We start from the raw sequence: 19122 nt of genomic DNA, 5'->3' as shown, positions 1-19122 counted from the left end.
TTTAATCTTATATCCAGGGCTGCCACTTCTAAGCACTCTCCATTTCCTCTATCGTATGACTACCATGGCTACCCTCGAAACCCAGCCCCGATTTATTTACAAGATCATCCCCTCCACGGCTCAAGTGCGCGAGCCACTTCCCGATCGACTGCCCGTCAGCGAATTGGATCAGAGCTCGGGATTTATCCACCTTTCCATGGCATCCCAGGTGCCAAATACGCTGAAGTTTTTCTTCAGCGAGGAGCCTGTCGTGTATATCCTACGCATCAAATATGCGGACGTGGTTCAGGATATTCGTTGGGAATCGCCAGACGGAAAAGTGTGCGGTCCGCGGCCAGGGGAGGGACTGTTCCCGGTGAGCCGGAATCCTCGTTGACCTTGCCAATCTAACAGTATTTTACTAATTCGAAGAAGCACTTGTATAATGGACTCAAATTAGGGAAGCATGAGGTGGAGAGCATTGCGATCTGGCAAAATGAGGGAGGTTGGGGTAAGGCCCTGGATGGCGCAGAGCCCTGGCTCGTGTCCTGATAGTAATGCTCGATTATTTCTGATATTTTGGCCTTTTTCACCATTACCATACTCCCACGGACGATGATAAAATTAAGATATTACCTACGGAAAAACTATGAATCAAATTTGTTCTATGGAGTAGTATACTAGAGTACTAGTGAGGTCCCTTGTTCCCGAGTGGGATAACAATGCAGAACCTGCTGGTCTTCACATCAGGGTTCAGATTAGTTCCCAAGGCACGTCAGAGAAGAGACAAATTATCTTCTTCCAAAAGGAGCAGGCACCTACAATACAGGGAAGCATCCGCACTCGCTAAAAACACGAAGCTGGTTGCAACCTTGCTGCGTTGACCCAGACCTGCCTTGGAGCCCCAACCCTCGATTTGTCTAGCCTCTCGAGTGTCAACTTGGATGGGGGTGTATAGGGCGCCCGGTCTTAAGTAAATGGAGCCATTAGGCCGCGACATTGATATTTAACAAATCCAGACATTGCTTACGCCACTGTATTGACTCGAATGTCTTTCGGGATCAAATGCGCTCCTAGCGACCTGGTGAAACGGATGATGGCACCTTTGGTCACAGCATAGTCGAGAATGGTCCCAGATCCCCGGAATGTTACGACAGAAGAAGTATTTTTGGTTCTGCGTTGAGTATATGAGCGTATTACGACCATAAGGCTGGCATAGGTAGGACGTAGTAATCGTCTCGAGACAGCGAGCTTTGCCAAGGCGACCATCTGGATGATGTTGGTCTTGAAGACATCCTGGATCTTCTCAAGATTAATCTCAGAAAACTCCTTGCACATATATTGCTTCGACGCATTGTTGACGAGGACATTGACTTCGCTCAATCTAGTATGATACAAACAGTCAGTATATCGGCTTGATAAAAAAGAAGCACTGCCATACTTTGCTACATGTTTTCCCTCAGCCTCACGGCAAAAATTCAGATCTCTCAATTCCCTGGGGATAAGAAGGCACTGGATATTCTCTTTCTCAACCAATCTTTTGGTGGTCTCCGCGGACACTTGCTCTGACGGGAGAAAGACAATGCTGATGTCGGCGCCCTCTCTTGCCATCAGAATATGGATCAAGTCTAAGGAAACCAATGCACTCCTTTAAGCTCAATGAGTCAGTCTATTGGTGCTCGAATCACACGTGGTTGGCCCGTATGTACCGTTACTTGGTCGGCTCATGTATATGGACATGTTTGACTGGCAATCCAGAGATTGGATCATAAGCTCTAGCAGTACTGTAAACACTAGAGTAGATCTACTGGAACAATCGTACTCCAATCTATAGAACCCGTACCTACAGGACCTAGGTAGCTCGTTTGCAAACGTAAGCCCCAACTTACCAAAGTTGTACCCCTCGTCATCATTCCTAAGCAGCGAGGCCTCACCGCCCGACAAAAACTCGGTAACCAGCCAATGGCCCCGAGACGGGTGAAAAAAGCTTGAGCGCTAAGCCTAAACTGGGAAGGGCCCGCTGGTCGCAGAAAAAAAGAAAAGGAACCAACTGCCCGCTCGAACTTTTTCTTCTTCTTTCTTTTCTTTGGGAAAGCTGGTCTCTCTCCATCAACAGATTGTTTATCTTCTGTTGATTAATCTTCTCTTTTTTCTTGGATACCCCCATTAGCCTCTGTTTTCAGAGTCCCACTCTTTTCAATTATGCCCATTACCAACAAGGAGGCCACGCGTGGTGCCGCTATGAAGGCCGAGATCGAGGACTACACCACGGCCCTCGAGGTCGTGAAGACCTACGCCACCCGGGATGGTCTCGATGTGGACACCCTCCTGGACTCGGACAAGCACGGAGCTCTGACCTACAACGACTTCCTGCTCCTCCCCGGTTATATCGGTAAGCCAGACATCTTCGAGGATTTGGCGAGGCCTATGTGTTAATGATGCCGTGAATAGGCTTCCCTGCCTCTGATGTCAGCCTGGATACCCCTGTTACCAAGCGCATCACTCTTAAGGCTCCTCTCCTGTCTTCTCCCATGGACACCGTCACCGAGCACAACATGGCCATCCACATGGCCCTGCTCGGTGGCCTGGGTGTCATCCACCACAACTGCGCGCCCGAGGACCAGGCCGAGATGGTCCGTAAGGTGAAGAGATACGAGAACGGTTTCATCCTGGATCCCGTTGTTCTCTCTCCCAAGGCCACTGTCGGAGAGGCCAAGGATCTGAAGGCCCAGTGGGGTTTCGGTGGTTTCCCCGTCACTGGTAAGTTGATTGAAAAGATTTCCTCCGTATCCAACATTGCCCCACCTTTGCATGATGAACAAACCTTTTCATTATAACTTTCGTTCCACTGGCAGCAACGAGAGTTGCACTGTAGAGAAACTTTTTATCTGATCTTGTCTCCCACAAAACACAATTTGTTTTCACTCACAATGCTCATTTGGCCTGAATGCTAACGATGCCTTTGTGATAGAGGACGGCACCCTTCGCTCCAAGCTGATTGGTATGGTCACTTCCCGTGACATTCAGTTCCACAAGAACCTTGAGGAGCCCGTCACTGCCATTATGGCTACTGACCTGGTCACTGCCCCAGCTGGCACTACCCTTGCCGAGGCCAACGAGGTTCTCCGCCAGTCCAAGAAGGGCAAACTGCCCATCGTTGATGCCTCCGGCAACCTCGTCTCCCTCCTTTCCCGCTCCGATCTGATGAAGAACCTCCACTATCCCCTGGCCTCTAAGCTCCCCGACTCCAAGCAGCTTATCTGCGCTGCCGCCATCGGTACTCGTGAGGAGGACAAGCACCGCCTCAAGCTCCTTGTCGAGGCTGGTCTGGACATTGTTATCCTGGATTCCAGCAACGGCAGCAGCTTGTACCAGATTGATATGCTCAAGTACATCAAGAAGGAGTTCCCCCAGATTGACGTTATCGCCGGTAACGTTGTTACCAAGGAGCAGGCTGCTATGCTCATTGCCGCCGGTGCCGATGGCCTGAGAATTGGCATGGGTGCCGGTAGTGCTTGCATCACCCAGGAGGTTATGGCCGTCGGCCGTCCTCAGGCTGCTGCCGTCCGCAGCGTCTCCCACTTTGCTGCTCGCTTCGGCGTTCCCTGCATTGCTGACGGTGGTGTCCAGAACATCGGTCACATCGTTAAGGGTCTTGCCCTTGGCGCCAGCACCGTCATGATGGGTGGTCTTCTGGCCGGTACCACCGAGTCCCCCGGCGAGTACTTCGTTAGCAACGAGGGCCAGCTCGTCAAGTCTTACCGTGGCATGGGCAGTATCGCCGCAATGGAGGACAAGAAGGCCGGCGGTAACAGCAAGGACAGCAAGGCCAACAAGGCTAGTAATGCTGGTACTGCTCGTTACTTCTCTGAGAACTCCCGCGTCCTGGTCGCCCAGGGTGTCGCCGGCTCCGTCTTGGACCGTGGCTCCGTCAACAAGTTCATTCCCTACCTTGTCGCCGGTGTCCAGCACTCCCTGCAGGACATGGGTGTCAAGTCCCTTGATGAGCTGCACGACGGTGTCAACAAGGGTCTTGTCCGCTTCGAGATGCGCAGCGCTAGCGCTCAGGTCGAGGGTAACGTTCACGGCCTGCACAGCTTCGACAAGAAGCTTTACGCGTAAATGCAAAGTCTTTATTGAATGATGGATGGTTTTTCCCGCTGTGAATATGAATTGAAATGGGATTTACCGCACGATGCTACGGGTTTGAAAATACCAAAAATGGGGTATGATAAGGACTGGAGTTAGATTCGAGGAGTTACGCTTTCTATTTAATGAGCAAACATTGTTCCGACGAGTTTATCGTTTATTTGTCCAGAAATTATTCATATCCGTAGTCCTCGCATGTAGTATTTCTCCACAAGTAACCGAAGCCGACGCACATGGCGAGGTTGGTCGGCTAGTCCCGACGCGGCCAGGGGCGCGGGGTACAGGGATAAGCCTAGGCTCTCGGGTCAATGACCATTTGACTATAAACACCCCAAGGGACGAAGCTATTGTGGCGCTGGGAGATGTCTATCATACTCCCCAAATCTATCTGCAGGCGCTGGTTAGCACCTGTCTTTGCACAGCCACTCAAATTTCGACAATCTCGGCCACAACTCCGTATCCCTGGGGCTTGCCCAATATTACCGAACGGAAGCCGACGAGACTCTACAAGGAGTTACTCAACAAGTTCAATCCCTCAAACATCTTCATCCCAAAACCAGAGGATGCCGCACGCAAAGGGAGAGAGCGGGGGGAAGAAGCAGCCTGCGCTGCCTCGGCCCAGTTCTAGGTAAGCCATTGCCCGCCGGCTAACATCGCGGATACCATGGCCGGTGAAGCGGAACATCAGGTCGCCCCTGGCAAAACCTGTGATGAAGAAAGCAATACTCATGATTTGTTAGTGTGATTCTGGTCTCACCTAAGAACGAGATCCTGCTCCTTCATCGGGTCAAGACATCGACTTCCTTTGCGTCTGCCCATGTCTTCCCCGGTGGAAACTTGTCCAGCCAGGATGGCCCATGTCCGCCCCCAGAAGACCTTTCAAGGCATGAAGACGGCCCTCATTACCGGCGAGCAGCTATTCGAGAGCTCTTTGAGGAGAGCGGCATTCTTCTGGCCAAAGACAGGAGCTCAGGCAAGATGATCGTCGTTGATGAAGCAACACGCGAGCAAGGCCGAAAGCTCATCCATCAGAAAAAATTGACATTCGACGAGTGGCTCAAGCAGCAGCATCCGAACTCTGAGCCTGATACATGTTTGTGCTTGCCTTTACGTGGCTGGAGATTCGGTCCCTGACTAACATGTGAAAAGATCAATTGATCCCCTTCAGCCGCTGGCTGACCCCGGCCCCGAACCCCAGGCGTTATACAACTCAGATGTATATTTACTTTATGCCATTGCCCGTGAATGCGGATAAGGAATTGCTAGACGAGCTGCCCAAAGAAGGCGAGCGTGAAGAGATTCAAGTCCCCTCTAGTGATGGTGGAATTGAGGTCACAGAAGCACAGTTCCTCCCAGCTGCAGAGTGGCTTCGTCGCGCACAGAACGGAGAGATTATCCTTTTCCCGCCTCAATTCCTTCTTCTGCACTTGGTGTCTGGCTTCCTTGACAAGGATCCTCGATCGGGCATTCCTGTGGAGGAAATGGAAAAACGTCGAGCAGGGCTTGTCGAGTTCGTGCACTCGGGCTCGCCTCCTTGGACGCATAAGTGCATTTCACCACATATGATGAAGGTAATGGATGATGGACGTACGGTTCTAGGGCTACATGATCCTGGTTTTGAGCTAAAGGGATCTGACCGACGAGGCGAGTCGGAGTACGTGGTTGTTGTGCGGTTCACGAAAGGAACTGTGAAGGAAGTGAACGTGGCGTGGAAGAAGGATATCTTCAAAGAGGGAAGGGGAGAGCGGAGTAATCTTTAGACTATATCCCAGCCAGGATTCTCTCCATAAACCCGTCTTTACAAGTGTATCTACAAAGTATAGATCAGAAGAACTCGACAGTACAGCTCTTGATCTGGAGAATACGAAAGTATGGGTCCAAAATATTGCCACGGCCATAGATAAGGGCATCTGGGTAAAGTCTACGCCCCACCGCCTTCCGGCCACGCCAGCCCTCGACAAATGGTCACATGACCCACACAAATCATTTGAGTCTTTGATTTTATGGGCCACCAAAAAACCCACCACCTCCAACCTCACCGTCGCCCGTCGAAACCCCCCTACACAATCAGCCAAAATGGAGAACGAGAAGGGAGAGATCGTCGATCTGTACGTGCCATCATCCTCGAATTCGCTTCCGCTACCAATCTGCTCCATGTCCTGTGCCTGGTTGCCCGCATCTACGAACTCGCGCTCCGATTTCGCCGTGCAACGCGATGGAACCCTCGGTGGCTGTTCGATTTGAACTGGAGAGCCCACAATCTGGTGGGAAATAGTGCGACTCTACTGCGAGTAGCCAGGACCAGGACACTGATCGGATCATGGAAGCACCAATTTTCGATATCGAATGTCGAATGAGTGAACAAGCAACGACTAACCTATTCCCTCTCTGCCAACAGCTACGTGCCCCGCAAGTGCAGCGCCACCAACCGCATCATCAAGGCCAACGACCACGCCTCCGTCCAGATCTCTGTCGGCAAGGTTGACGAGAACGGCCGCTACACCGGCGAGAACCACACCTACGCCATGTGCGGTTTCATCCGTGCCCGCGGTGAGAGCGACGACTCCCTCAACCGCCTGGCCCAGCGTGACGGTTACCTCAAGAACGTGTGGACCGCCTCCCGCCAGCGCTAAATTTGCCTGGTGAGGTGTGTTTGCATTGGAGGGTGTTGACGGGTTGATATGATGTGAGTAACATCGATTGCGTTTCTGCATATGCCTATGTGTGATGGGGTAATGGGATGCTGACTGTTTCGCAATAGAAACGAACTGTGGCTTATCGGTCCAGTTTGAGGATTGGTTATGAGAAAAAAGGGGAGAAGGAGTACTAATATGTCTCCTTCGGTTTGAAATTTTTTTTCTTCCTTCGGGAGGAAAGCCCTGTTTTTCCTACTGTCCTATCTATCGAAATGAAAAATGGAATCGACGACTTCATGGGTCCGGTTTTCTTTTAACGATTGCCACCCCAGTTCAAATCTTCTTCTCGCTTTTTCTCTTCTGATAGATATCACTCGGGAAGCGATGTTCTTCTCGGGCTTATCGTTCCGCCAGCATCCAGCCAAAAGGGGAAAAAGAAAGTTATCAGAAAAATGAATTCAAAAAAGCTTAGAAAACACATTCCCCCTCTACTTTATCTCTTGACTTGCATCAACCGGCACATCAAGGCTTCCTCATCCCTGTGGACTCGGAAACCGGATTGCTTGCGCGATCTGTGATTTCGATGTCTGCTTTCCATGGGCGAGGAAGTAGAAATCGCATATCCAGCCGAATATTGTACCTCCAAAACCCGCCTTCTGAAGAGCCACCGTTGCAGAGATCCATGCACTGGGGCACAGATACGGGTGGGACATGACAATGTAGACAGACAACATTGATTAATATGACTGACCATTTCGTACTTCATCTTTCAATTCTTCATAGTAGTAGAAGCAGCCGGCCTAAATAGTCTTGAAATGTTGATTCATATGTTCTTCGTGGAATGTCTTAAGTGGGTTGTAACTCAAGACTGGTCGTTTGGGAATATGGCACCACCTGGGCTCGCACTTGTATCTTCATTTCCTCTCTATTGCCTCTCGTCGTTGCTTACATCGTGTTTACTAAGGTGAACAACGCTCTGTTGGAAATTTTGATTCGTTTTCCCTCATCCCATCATTGACATGCAATACGTTGTCTTCCACATGAACTCATGATTCCTCGTAGACTCCCTGGGATTCATAGTCCCCGGACTTCCACAGACAAGACACAGCTGATAAAGAATAAGAACATGGTTTTTTAAGATCTATAGACAAGCAAAAACCCCCCATGTCTCGTTTGATTGGGGTTTCTTTTTACTCCTTCTCCAGACGCACAGCCGGGTTGGTCTCGATGAAGTTCAGATCGACCTTGTGACCAAGCAGCTCACGAATGTTGCTCACACCGTACCTGCAGAAGAGGTTAGGAAACTTGATTTCACAGGAATGAATACCGTGTGGTACTTACTTGATCATGGTAGGTCGCTCCAGACTCAATCCCCAGCCGTAGACTCTCATGTCCTTGGGGATACCCATGGACTCCAGCATCTCGGGCCGGAACATACCACTGTTACCAATCTCCACCCACTTACCCAGACCCTCGTGGTAGCCGAAGATCTCCATACTAGGCTCGGTGTAAGGGTTGTAAGCAGGCTTGAAGCGGAGCTGATGAATGCCCATCTTGGCGAAGAAGACCTCCATGAAGCCAATCAGGCCACCCAGAGTGAGGCCAAAGTCGGCAATGACACCCTCAATCTGGTGGAACTCTGCCAAGTGGGTGGCATCGACGGCCTCGTTTCGGAAGACACGGTCGATACTGAAGAAGCGGGCCGGCCGCGGGTTGGCGGCGAGCTTGTGCAGCACGTACGCCGAGATGGAGGTGGTGTGGGTGCGGAGCACGAGACGCAGCGACTCTTCCGCGTTCCAGGGGTAGCGGTAGCCGATGGAGCCGAACTTGCCGTGCTCGTGGACCTCGTGCACGTTATTCCAGTACTGCTGGTAGTCCACGGGGTGGTCCTTGGTTGCTTGCGAGGCAGGCTGGGCGGCCTTGGGGTGGTGCGGCTCGTTGAGGGGATCCTCGCGTGGGGGGTCGGCCTTGAGAGGGTCGGCGATGTAGAAGGTATCTTGGAGGTCACGGGCAGGGTGTTGCTGGGGCACGAAGAGGGCATCGAAGTTCCAGAAGCCGGTCTCGACGTAGCGGTTGGTCGGCATCTCCTCGAAACCCATCTCGAAGAAGATGTTGCGGAACTCCTGGCGCACCTTGTTCAGCGGGTGCAGAGTACCGGCCGGAGTGATGGCACCCTTGGCGTTGAAGTTGTAGGGCTTCAGCTGGACGGTCTTCCACGAGCCGTCGGCGAGCATCTCAGGAGTGAGGTCGGTCTCCTCCCTGACAAACTCTCGGGCATACTTGGGGCCCTTGGTGATCTTGTAGGCGATGTCCTTGGAGACGGAGACCAATTTCCTCCGCTTGAGGTCCGCAAGGACCTTTGCATCACCCAGAGTCTTGGTCTTTTGCACGGTGAGCAGTTGCTCCCGGGTCTCATCGACGATGGTCTCTTTGACTGCCCGCAACTTGTCATTGTCCTTCTTGATCCAACCACGCTTGAAGGCATTGCCCTGGCCAACCTTGGCATTGTCCTTCCCCACCAGGCCGGGCAGCTCACTAATCTTCAAGCCGTCGAGAGCAGCAACGACAGCCGCAAAGACCTTGGCCTCGTGACTGCCATTGGCGGCAATCTCTTCGCCCTCAGCGGTGAGCACAGTGACTTCTTTCTCCAGAGTCTCATATTCAATCATCTGTCGCGACCCCAGGCGGTCCAGCGCACTTTTGACATTCGATGAGGGGTGGGAGGGGAAGGCTTCATTGGAGAAGATGGGCGCATCGGACGCGGACAGGGCGTCCAGAACGGGCTTTGTGAGGTCGGACGCCATGACTGCAGCCGTTTCCTGCAGAGGGTTTTGGCGGAAGCGGGTGGGAGGAAGGGAATCGATCTTGCGGTGCCGGTGTCGGCCAAAATTCATGATGACTCTTTTCGCATTATCGGTTCCGGCGGGGCATAGCGACCACTTCTGCCATTTCACCCCGCCATTGTCTGCCTCAGTCCGCCGTCCTTATTGCCCTACTCGATATACTAGTGGAAGCAGCCATCAACTGTACTTGGGAGACTGTGGAGCTAAATGAAGCATCACAGGTATCTTCTATGCTTGCTCTCAATAAAAGTCAAATTAAATCAAATTAATATGTTGATTTGAAGGACATCTCGTTTCTCAAATTTAACAAGCTTATCTCTTCGTATTGATGTACTCAGTCTCAACCACCAGCATTCAAGTGGTTTAGTAGTCGTCCCCAAGACCGCCAAACTCAAATGTTTTGTGTATATCATCTACAGACAGTGATAGGCACTGATAGCCGGGTTCATCTACAGATGCCAATGTTAATATGTACGCTCTGACAGGTTCAGGTGATCTATCGATCTATCGACGGATAGGACTGGGCACCTCCGCCGAGCCTTATCATCGCCTATTTCGCCCTGTTTTCTTCCTGGTCGTACATCTCGTTGGACGTCTGAACTGGCTGATTATTGACCGCTGGATGCATGCTCTTCATGTATCTCCGAGTTAATACCTGCGGTCAGTGTGCCTTGCCCTCATATTTGTTCGTTGCCCATTCGCTAGGGCGATGCGCTGTCACATCATTGCGGCCAAAGTACTCCCTCACGTCAGTCCGCACAACGGACGCCATGACTCTGGAATAATGAGATCATCTCCAGTCCTTACGTGATCCCGAGTAAGCGATCAGGATTCCAGCGGCCGGGGAACAGTCCTCTCGGATCTCCGGCGGTCAAGGGTCCGTCCCCAAGCGGGCTTTGTGTGAAGAGACAGCTACGGGGGGCATCTCAGGTACGAGTTGACAAGTTGGCACACCCTCCCAGGCGGCTGAGATGGTGTGCCATACAATGATCGAGTCTGGCACAGCCAATCACCTGCGACTGCAGAGGGCTCAGAGAACGGCTCAGCCACAGCTGTTTACCGAGTGTACTTGTACAAGTAACTCTTAACCAAACGGCAGTCAATCCATCGGTACAGACCAGGGCGACACCGTTTAGTCTGTTCAGTTATCAGTATGGGGCTGTGGTAGAACCTCCCCGAGACAACGAACCTGCCGAGTCCACTTCTCACTGGCTGGACGAAGGTTCCTTGACTGGATCTTCCCCACTTGGCACACTGGGAGAACCACTTGGCGTTTGCTCTGTACTCCTATCAGGCTACTTGTTCAGCATGTGCGTGTCTCTCACAAGCGCACATTCTCGTGCTGACTACGGAGTCCTTCGCTCCCCAAGAGTCGGGTCTCTCGGGGGTGTGCTACGTCAAAGGTTCGTGGGAGAGTCGATGGAGGATGAAGGATCAGGGAGATTGGATGAGATTGAAAGATCGCTCATGGAAGCCGGGGTTCAGACGATGAAGGCGTGCGATCGCCACTAGGCGACCTAATTCTAGCGGTGATCCTCACGCTTTTTAGCCTGGTCATTTGCAGAGCGGGCCCAAGGGAGAACGGCAGAGGGGAGAGAGAGGCTTTTGGGGAATTGTGGGAATGGGATTCAGGAGGTCAAGGAGATAGGGTATTGAGTATATTGGACTCGACTGGGAAGACTGGCCCTAGTTATAGTCATAGATGATGTTAGTGACTTCCTCCGAGAATACCCTGGTTTCTACGGGTGAACTCTATCGTCGTGCCCTTGTCCGTGCGCTGGCATCAGTTGAGTAGTCACTTGGACAGGGTCATTTGAAGGCCGGAATGGTAATCTGTTTGATCGTTTCTTTTCTGCGGTAAGAGTGGATATGGAAAAATCGTGAAAAGGCAGGCACGTTCAAAGGAACCAAAACCCCCCCTCAGACTTCAGGGGTCTGTCCGACTACCGTAGAGAGATGGTTCTGTTGGAGGAGTCGCCCTCCCCAAATTCTGTCGCTCGCGCTCTCTCCACTGTTTCCCAAAAAATCCCAAAAAATCCCCAAGCAACCATCGGCATCGCCGCCCCTTTTGAAATCGTCAAATCGTCAAATCGTCCCCTCCGAATTCTTATTCTGATCGGCTCTTCCTCCACTCCCCCCCTCCCTGAGAACCCTAATTTGCCTGATCTCTACCTTTCCTTTTCTGCCCTTTTCCCAAATACTTTATTTTTTCTTTTCTTTGGCCCTTTTCCTCCCCCCGCAAAAGAACGCGTCGCTTACATAACCCATCTTACCGGCTGCTCTCCCCTCCCCCTTCATCCTGAACCCATCCTGATCTCCCTCTCGAAAAGGGTTCCCTTTCGAACATCCCCCCCGATCCTTCCGAGTCACTCGGGACGTCCATCGGCTATCCCCTCCCTTCCTATTTTAAAGAACCTGCTACAGAATCACCCCATGTCGTTATAATCAGTCCGCTAGATCTGTCGTGTCAGGAACCCGTCCCAGTAAGTTGTGCTTTGCCCTGGCTCCGCTTCGGCGTTCAACCGTCCCGAACTCCCTTTTTTTCTGGAGGATGGGGAAACCGTCCTCGCCCACGAACGCCTCAAGGTGTCAGGAGCAGAACGAGATTTCACCCTCGATCTCTCCACTTTACTGGGACTGCGGGCCAGACCGACGCCAGGAACTAAGGAGTCCCCTGGGTTCTACATAATCATCACGGCCCTGGATGATTCGACTAACAAGGTCCTAGGGCACAATGACTGGCGCGGAAGAGACTCTCGTGGCCGCGACGGCGGTGCTGCAGTCTCTCGCCAGAGACGAGCCCACCACTGGTTCTGCCTCCCCTCCCTTTGATTTCGAATTTCCCTCGACCAACGGTGCCAAATCATCCAAACTTCCCGGAGAACCTAGCCCAGCAAAGGTCGCCTTCGAAGCCGAGTTGGAGGCCTTGGTGCGCCGCGTGCACCACCTGGAATTCCAAGCTGTCAGTCATCACAAACTCCCCGACAATCCCCAGCAGACCACCCCGTCTGCTATCGGATCCAACGAGAAGGACCCTGATTTTCTGTGGACCTTCGGGCTCGATCGCTTGTCGTCCGGTCAAGGTTCTGACTCTTCTTATTGCCTTACACAGCAGCAAAAACTGAATCAACCCGATCGGCGACAGCGGACCCCGTCGGGCCCCGAAGAAAAATCCCCTCGTCCACCCCAACAATCCGCCCCGGCAGGTGACCTTGACGACGACGATACCGACGAGGAGGATGAGACTGGCGCGACGCGGGTGGTGCGCGAAGAAGACATCAGCATCCTCCGCAACCATGTGCAAAAGCAAGCCGAGGAGATAAGCTTCCAGAAAGATATCATAGCGCAGGTCCGCGACGAGTTACAGAAGCAAGAAGAGCACACCCGCCGTGCGCTCACCAAGGTCGAAAACGAGGATGTCGTACTGCTCGAACGGGAGCTCCGGAAACACCAGCAAGCCAACGAGGCTTTCCAGAAAGCGTTGCGAGAAATCGGTGGCATCATCACGCAAGTCGCCAATGGTGATCTCTCGATGAAGGTTCAGATCCACCCCTTGGAGATGGACCCGGAAATTGCGACGTTCAAACGCACGATCAACACCATGATGGACCAACTGCAAGTCTTTGGTAGCGAAGTGTCTCGAGTCGCCCGTGAAGTCGGAACTGAGGGTATTCTCGGTGGTCAAGCTCAAATCACTGGTGTCCATGGTATCTGGAAGGAACTCACGGAGAACGTCAACATTATGGCCAAGAACCTGACGGATCAGGTGCGAGAAATCGCGGCTGTCACCACAGCTGTCGCCCACGGTGATCTGAGTCAAAAGATCGAAAGCCGGGCTCAGGGTGAAATTTTGGAACTGCAACAGACAATCAACACGATGGTGGATCAACTTAGGACGTTTGCCACGGAAGTAACTCGAGTCGCGCGCGATGTCGGTACGGAAGGTGTACTAGGAGGTCAGGCCCAGATTGAAGGTGTCCAGGGAATGTGGAACGAACTCACGGTCAATGTCAACGCCATGGCCAACAATCTTACCACGCAAGTGCGTGATATCGCCACGGTTACCAAGGCCGTCGCCAAGGGTGATCTGACGCAGAAGGTGCAAGCCAACTGCCGAGGAGAAATCGCCGAGCTAAAGAACATTATTAATTCCATGGTGGACCAACTGCGACAGTTTGCACAGGAAGTCACCAAGATCGCTAAGGAGGTCGGTACTGACGGTGTACTGGGTGGTCAAGCCACCGTCAACGACGTCGAAGGCACCTGGAAAGACCTTACCGAGAATGTCAACCGCATGGCCAACAACCTGACCACTCAGGTACGTGAGATTGCGGACGTCACCACTGCTGTCGCCAAGGGTGATTTGACCAAGAAGGTCACTGCCAACGTGCAGGGTGAGATACTTGATCTCAAGAGTACGATCAACGGCATGGTGGATCGTCTAAACACCTTTGCATTCGAGGTCAGCAAGGTCGCGCGTGAGGTCGGTACCGATGGTACCCTCGGAGGCCAAGCCAAGGTGGACAATGTGGAAGGAAAATGGAAAGATCTCACCGATAATGTCAACACCATGGCACAAAATTTGACATCTCAGGTGCGAAGTATCTCAGACGTGACACAGGCGATTGCCAAGGGTGATCTGAGCAAGAAGATCGAGGTCCACGCTCAGGGAGAGATTCTGACCCTCAAAGTGACAATCAATCACATGGTGGGGCGTTTGGCCAAATTTGCTACTGAACTGAAAAAGGTCGCTCGCGACGTGGGTGTTGATGGAAAGATGGGTGGTCAAGCCAATGTGGAAGGAATCGCAGGAACTTGGAAGGAAATTACAGAGGACGTGAACACCATGGCAGAAAATCTCACGTCTCAAGTGCGTGCATTTGGTGAAATTACGGATGCTGCCACCGATGGTGACTTCACTAAGCTCATCACCGTCAACGCTTCCGGAGAAATGGACGAGCTGAAGCGCAAGATCAACAAGATGGTTTCCAACCTGCGAGACAGTATCCAAAGAAACACTGCTGCCAGGGAGGCCGCCGAGCTTGCCAATCGCACCAAGTCCGAATTCCTTGCCAACATGTCCCACGAAATCCGAACTCCCATGAACGGTATCATTGGTATGACCCAGCTCACGCTGGATACCGACGATCTGAAGCCGTACACGCGGGAAATGCTGAACGTGGTTCACAACCTGGCAAACAGTCTGCTCACAATCATTGACGATATACTCGATATCTCAAAGATTGAAGCCAATCGCATGGTCATTGAAAGCATTCCTTTCACCGTGCGTGGTACCGTGTTCAATGCGCTCAAGACTCTGGCTGTGAAGGCGAACGAGAAATTCCTCAGCCTCACCTACCAGGTCGACAACACGGTTCCTGACTATGTCATTGGTGATCCCTTCCGTCTGCGCCAGATCATCCTCAACTTGGTTGGTAATGCTATCAAGTTCACCGAGCATGGTGAGGTCAAGCTCACGATCCGCAAGTCCGATCGTGAGCAATGCGCCACCGACGAATACGCCTTTGAGTTCTCTGTCTCCGACACCGGTATCGGTATTGAGGAGGACAAATTGGATCTGATCTTCGATACTTTCCAACAGGCTGATGGCTCTACCACCCGTAGGTTCGGTGGTACTGGTCTCGGTCTATCGATCTCTAAACGCCTGGTGAATCTGATGGGAGGTGATGTCTGGGTCACCTCTGAGTACGGACATGGCAGTACCTTCCATTTCACCTGCGTCGTGAAGCTTGCCGACCAGTCCTTGAATGTCATCGCTTCTCAGCTCCTGCCATACAGGAATCACCGCGTGCTGTTCATCGACAAGGGTCAGAACGGTAAGCAAGCCAACAATGTCATGAAGATGCTCAAGCAGATCGAACTGGAGCCTTTGGTTGTGCGAAATGAAGAGCATGTTCCACCACCCGAGATTCAAGACCCCTCTGGAAAGGAGTCTGGCCATGCGTACGATGTTATCATTGTGGATTCGGTGGACACTGCCCGTATCTTGCGAACATTCGACGAGTTCAAGTACATTCCTATCGTTCTGGTTTGTCCTTTGGTCTGTGTCAGCTTGAAGTCCGCTTTGGATCTTGGTATCAGCTCGTACATGACAACGCCTTGCCAGCCTATCGATATGGGCAACGGTATGCTTCCTGCGTTGGAGGGTCGGTCGACCCCGATCACCACCGACAATTCCCGCTCGTTCGACATCCTTTTGGCCGAGGACAACGATGTCAACCAGCAACTCGCGATGAAGATACTCCAAAGGCACAACCACAATGTCTTTGTTGTTGGTAACGGTCTCGAGGCCGTGGAAGCTGTCAAGAAGCGCCGCTATGATGTGATCCTGATGGATGTTCAGATGCCCGTCATGGGTGGTTTCGAGGCTACCGGCAAGATTCGAGAGTATGAACGGGAGAGTGGTCTTCAGCGAACTCCGATCATTGCGCTTACTGCACACGCCATGCTGGGTGATCGTGAGAAGTGTATCCAGGCTCAAATGGATGAGTATCTGTCCAAGCCGCTCAAGCAGAACCAGATGATGCAGACCATCCTCAAGTGTGCTACGCTTGGCGGCTCGCTGTTGGAGAAGAGCAAGGAGTCTCGAATTTCAAGCAGTGGAGAAATGCATCCCATCCACTCATCTGTGCCCGACAATCAAAATCAGCAGCAGCAACGATCACAGAAGCAACAAGGGTTGCCTTCACCACCGCGGCCTGGCATGGAAACCCGGGCAATTTCCACCACCGGCCCAATAGGCCGGGGTAGTGTCGCCGAGCCTGAAGACAATGATGAAGAGATGATCGATGATCGGGTACGTTAGCATGTCTGTTGTTGAAGGAACTGGGTTCCGGATCAAATCCCCGGCTAACCATTTCTTCTTTTCATAACAGACACTGCTGCGATCCAACAGTACCTGAGCTCCTCCCATTTGCATACCGTGAACATTTACTTTCCTGCCCTGCAGATTGGCCAGGTGGTTTCGATGTGGCCTGTTGATACCCTGTCCATATGAGTCTTTTTGAGTGCTTCTCCTTTTATTTTTCTCATCATTCCCATTTTCTTTGATTCAAGGCGGGTGGGCCAACACCAGAAGTCTCATGAAATTTCTGCTTTATTTCCCACTTGCCTTTGATCTGCTCATACCCGCGTATCTCATTATCATCGTTCGTCTATCGTCTCCATGGTGGTACCGCGGTACCCCCAATCATTTTCAATCATCGCATTCGTTTGATCCTTTATCGGGTGGTGTTTGGCGCATATCTATTGATAGGAACCTGGATCGGTTCGGCAGTCAAGTGGGTTACTGAAGGAGGAGTTCGCAATTAAGAAGGGGGGTGTGGCTTTGCTTCCTTTTTTCGTTTCTTGGTCGCCCCCAAGGATCCGGTTTTTTCATTGCCGTCGTACTTGCCATCTATTCTCTCGCTTACAGTTTAGCCGAGGAGCCTCTTTTTGTTTACTTTCTTCTTTGATATTCCTACATTTGTATTGTATCTAGCTGGCTTCCCACTTTTTGATCGAACTTGCTAGGTTGGGTCAGATAGCATGATCAAGGCTCCGAGGTTATTTTTCCCTCCTATTATTTCTTTGGATTTTCTATTTCTCCCTAGGGTAAAGTGTCCGTCTTAAGTGGTTATCATGGCGGGTAATAGATGTAAACCTCTTTCAGTCACTTGCTACAGTAGCTCCCTACATCGCCTTTTGCCATATGAGAACCATTGAGATACTCTTTCATGCTCTAATAGGCATTCATATTGGTCAATCATTGCTAGGTCCACCGGAAATACAATCACAAAATAAGAGATGCGATATGTATGAATCTAGCTTTCTGGTTTGTCTACAATGCATTTGTGAACCACATGACGGGCTGCAATAGACTGTATATACTTGTATATCACCACTTGAGCTCTCGTATTGTGCTGTCTTATTGTGGATATGGCTCATCCTCGACACCCCATACTAACCACTATTTACTGACCAGTCTGGTGCCTGTAGAGGAGCCAGGATTGCAACCCTGGGAACGCACACAACATCACGTGGATAAACAAGTAGGGTGCTCAAGCTGGATATCTATTACAATGATCCAGCCATACTGATCTATGAAACGGCAGTCCTACTACACCTCTACTGCTACAATGCAACCGTTCAGGGTATTCACTCGATGGAGGAGTATGCGGCCACGGAGAGATCCTGCGCGAAACTACGCCAGATGGCCAGACCCTTTCATCGATATCCATCGCTGCACCGTCACAGTGCAAATCCACCTCAAGTCGGGATCAGTCATGGAAGAGCCAGCCGTCGATGACTGGAATCTTTGAAGTCAACGACAACAACGAAGCCATCTTCAATGCAGCGGTGGCCCCTATCCTCCCGCAAGTCCTGCAGGGTAAACCAAGCAATTTCTTTGCACACGGCCATTCAGGAAGTGGAAAGTCTCACACCATCATCGGATATGACTATGAGACCACCAAAGAGCTCGGTCCCTGTCTAGCTTCTACCCGTCATCTAATGCAAGAGCTCGCTCGTCTGAACGCAAACGATGGCAGCAACCAATTAGGTATTGGGATTCGCATGTATGAGCTTCGGAAGAACAGCGCTTTTGATCTCTTGAACGGGCGCTGTGAATGCTTTGTCCGCGAGGGGTAGGAGGGTCAGGTCTACATCCGAGGAAAGATAGAGATGCTCGAGGACGCGCAAAGTCAGAGTGCGACCAATTGTGACCAAGGCATGCTGGAGTTTCCAGGATCTCTCGAGCGAGTTACATGCAGGAATCAAGTTTCGCGCGACAGGGACGTCGACGGTCCATGACCAGAGTTCGCGGACTCATGCGGTCATTGGGTTTGAGATCGTCACTAAGGATCTACTTGAGGCCCGCGATGCGATTGTCGAGCGACAATCTGAGCTCGTTCCAGTGGGCAAATATGCGACGGATGTGTATCTGGAGGGACAAATTCGGGCTTTTATACAGAACGAGAAAGAGCAGTATGTCCCGAATCCTGATTATCAGGTGGATCAAGCATGCATCGACACTGCAGAGGCCAGAAAAGCCGAATTCGAAGCACAAGTCACATCTGCCGAGGAGCACGAGTCAAACCTGTTCCAGAGTATATCCCGTCGCCATGGCTGTCTGGGAGGAAAGCTTGTGCTCGTGGATCTAGCTGGTTCAGAGTACTTTGATGCAAGGAATGGACTAAGGCCAAACAAGACATCTCAGGAGAAGCAAGAAAGGAGACAGATTAATACTGATCTTCTGGCTCTCAAGGAGGTGATTCGGGCTCGGGCTCAGAATCTAGCTCGAGTCCCCTTTGGATCATCGCCGCTCATTATGGTCTTACGTCTGCACTTTCGGGCTTCGTCTGATAACTACGGATTCTGCGATGATTTGACAGTCTCACCTTTGGTTAGAGAGTTCGCTGCTACGATGAATACGTTAAAGTATGGAAGTCTGGTGGGAGTTGCAGGGGACAAGAAATAGACTGGTGAGAGTATAGCGTATATTAGAACCAACGCTC

The 19122-nt window shown here is 51.6% G+C and overlaps 8 protein-coding genes across 8 annotated transcripts; 6 read left to right on the top strand and 2 right to left on the bottom strand.

Annotated features, from left to right (window-relative positions):
* Positions 1-55: 55 nt before the first annotated feature.
* On the top strand, positions 56-531 carry N7458_010325 (DUF952 domain-containing protein; the record flags this gene model as incomplete). Its single annotated transcript, XM_056913707.1, has 2 exons — positions 56-355; positions 415-531. 2 exons carry the CDS (start codon positions 56-58, stop codon positions 529-531), a joined length of 417 nt encoding a protein of 138 aa, XP_056762556.1.
* Positions 532-633: 102 nt separating this feature from the next.
* N7458_010324 (oxidoreductase, short-chain dehydrogenase/reductase family) lies at positions 634-1917 on the bottom strand (the record flags this gene model as incomplete). Its single annotated transcript, XM_056913706.1, has 5 exons — positions 634-718; positions 798-947; positions 1010-1363; positions 1421-1607; positions 1869-1917. Coding segments are annotated over 5 exons (825 nt in total), but the record flags the coding sequence as incomplete, so codon positions are not given.
* A 264-nt stretch (positions 1918-2181) lies between these two features.
* Positions 2182-4101, top strand: N7458_010323 (putative IMP dehydrogenase; the record flags this gene model as incomplete). Its single annotated transcript, XM_056913705.1, has 3 exons — positions 2182-2371; positions 2431-2739; positions 2951-4101. 3 exons carry the CDS (start codon positions 2182-2184, stop codon positions 4099-4101), a joined length of 1650 nt encoding a protein of 549 aa, XP_056762554.1.
* A 1256-nt stretch (positions 4102-5357) lies between these two features.
* On the top strand, positions 5358-5888 carry N7458_010322 (uncharacterized protein; the record flags this gene model as incomplete). Its single annotated transcript, XM_056913704.1, has 1 exon — positions 5358-5888. The coding sequence occupies one exon, from the start codon at positions 5358-5360 to the stop codon at positions 5886-5888; it is 531 nt and encodes a 176-aa protein (XP_056762553.1).
* A 316-nt stretch (positions 5889-6204) lies between these two features.
* On the top strand, positions 6205-6761 carry rps21 (40S ribosomal protein eS21; the record flags this gene model as incomplete). Its single annotated transcript, XM_056913703.1, has 2 exons — positions 6205-6236; positions 6527-6761. The coding sequence occupies 2 exons, from the start codon at positions 6205-6207 to the stop codon at positions 6759-6761; spliced, it is 267 nt and encodes an 88-aa protein (XP_056762552.1).
* Positions 6762-7954: 1193 nt separating this feature from the next.
* N7458_010320 (phenylalanine--tRNA ligase subunit alpha) lies at positions 7955-9658 on the bottom strand (the record flags this gene model as incomplete). Its single annotated transcript, XM_056913702.1, has 2 exons — positions 7955-8048; positions 8106-9658. The coding sequence occupies 2 exons, from the start codon at positions 9656-9658 to the stop codon at positions 7955-7957; spliced, it is 1647 nt and encodes a 548-aa protein (XP_056762551.1).
* A 2683-nt stretch (positions 9659-12341) lies between these two features.
* tcsC (putative two-component osmosensing histidine kinase (Bos1)) lies at positions 12342-16530 on the top strand (the record flags this gene model as incomplete). The annotated part of the gene is made up of 2 exons (XM_056913701.1): positions 12342-16424; positions 16504-16530. 2 exons carry the CDS (start codon positions 12342-12344, stop codon positions 16528-16530), a joined length of 4110 nt encoding a protein of 1369 aa, XP_056762550.1.
* A 1381-nt stretch (positions 16531-17911) lies between these two features.
* Positions 17912-19085, top strand: N7458_010318 (kinesin family protein; the record flags this gene model as incomplete). Its single annotated transcript, XM_056913700.1, has 2 exons — positions 17912-18252; positions 18314-19085. The coding sequence occupies 2 exons, from the start codon at positions 17912-17914 to the stop codon at positions 19083-19085; spliced, it is 1113 nt and encodes a 370-aa protein (XP_056762549.1).
* Positions 19086-19122: the final 37 nt, after the last annotated feature.

Source organism: Penicillium daleae, assembly GCF_028827525.1.
Source record: "Penicillium daleae strain IBT 16125 chromosome Unknown utg000008l_segment0_segment0, whole genome shotgun sequence".
NCBI lineage: Eukaryota > Fungi > Ascomycota > Eurotiomycetes > Eurotiales > Aspergillaceae > Penicillium > Penicillium daleae.
Note: the sequence above shows the minus strand (reverse complement) of the source record. Positions and strands in the feature narration are given on the sequence as shown.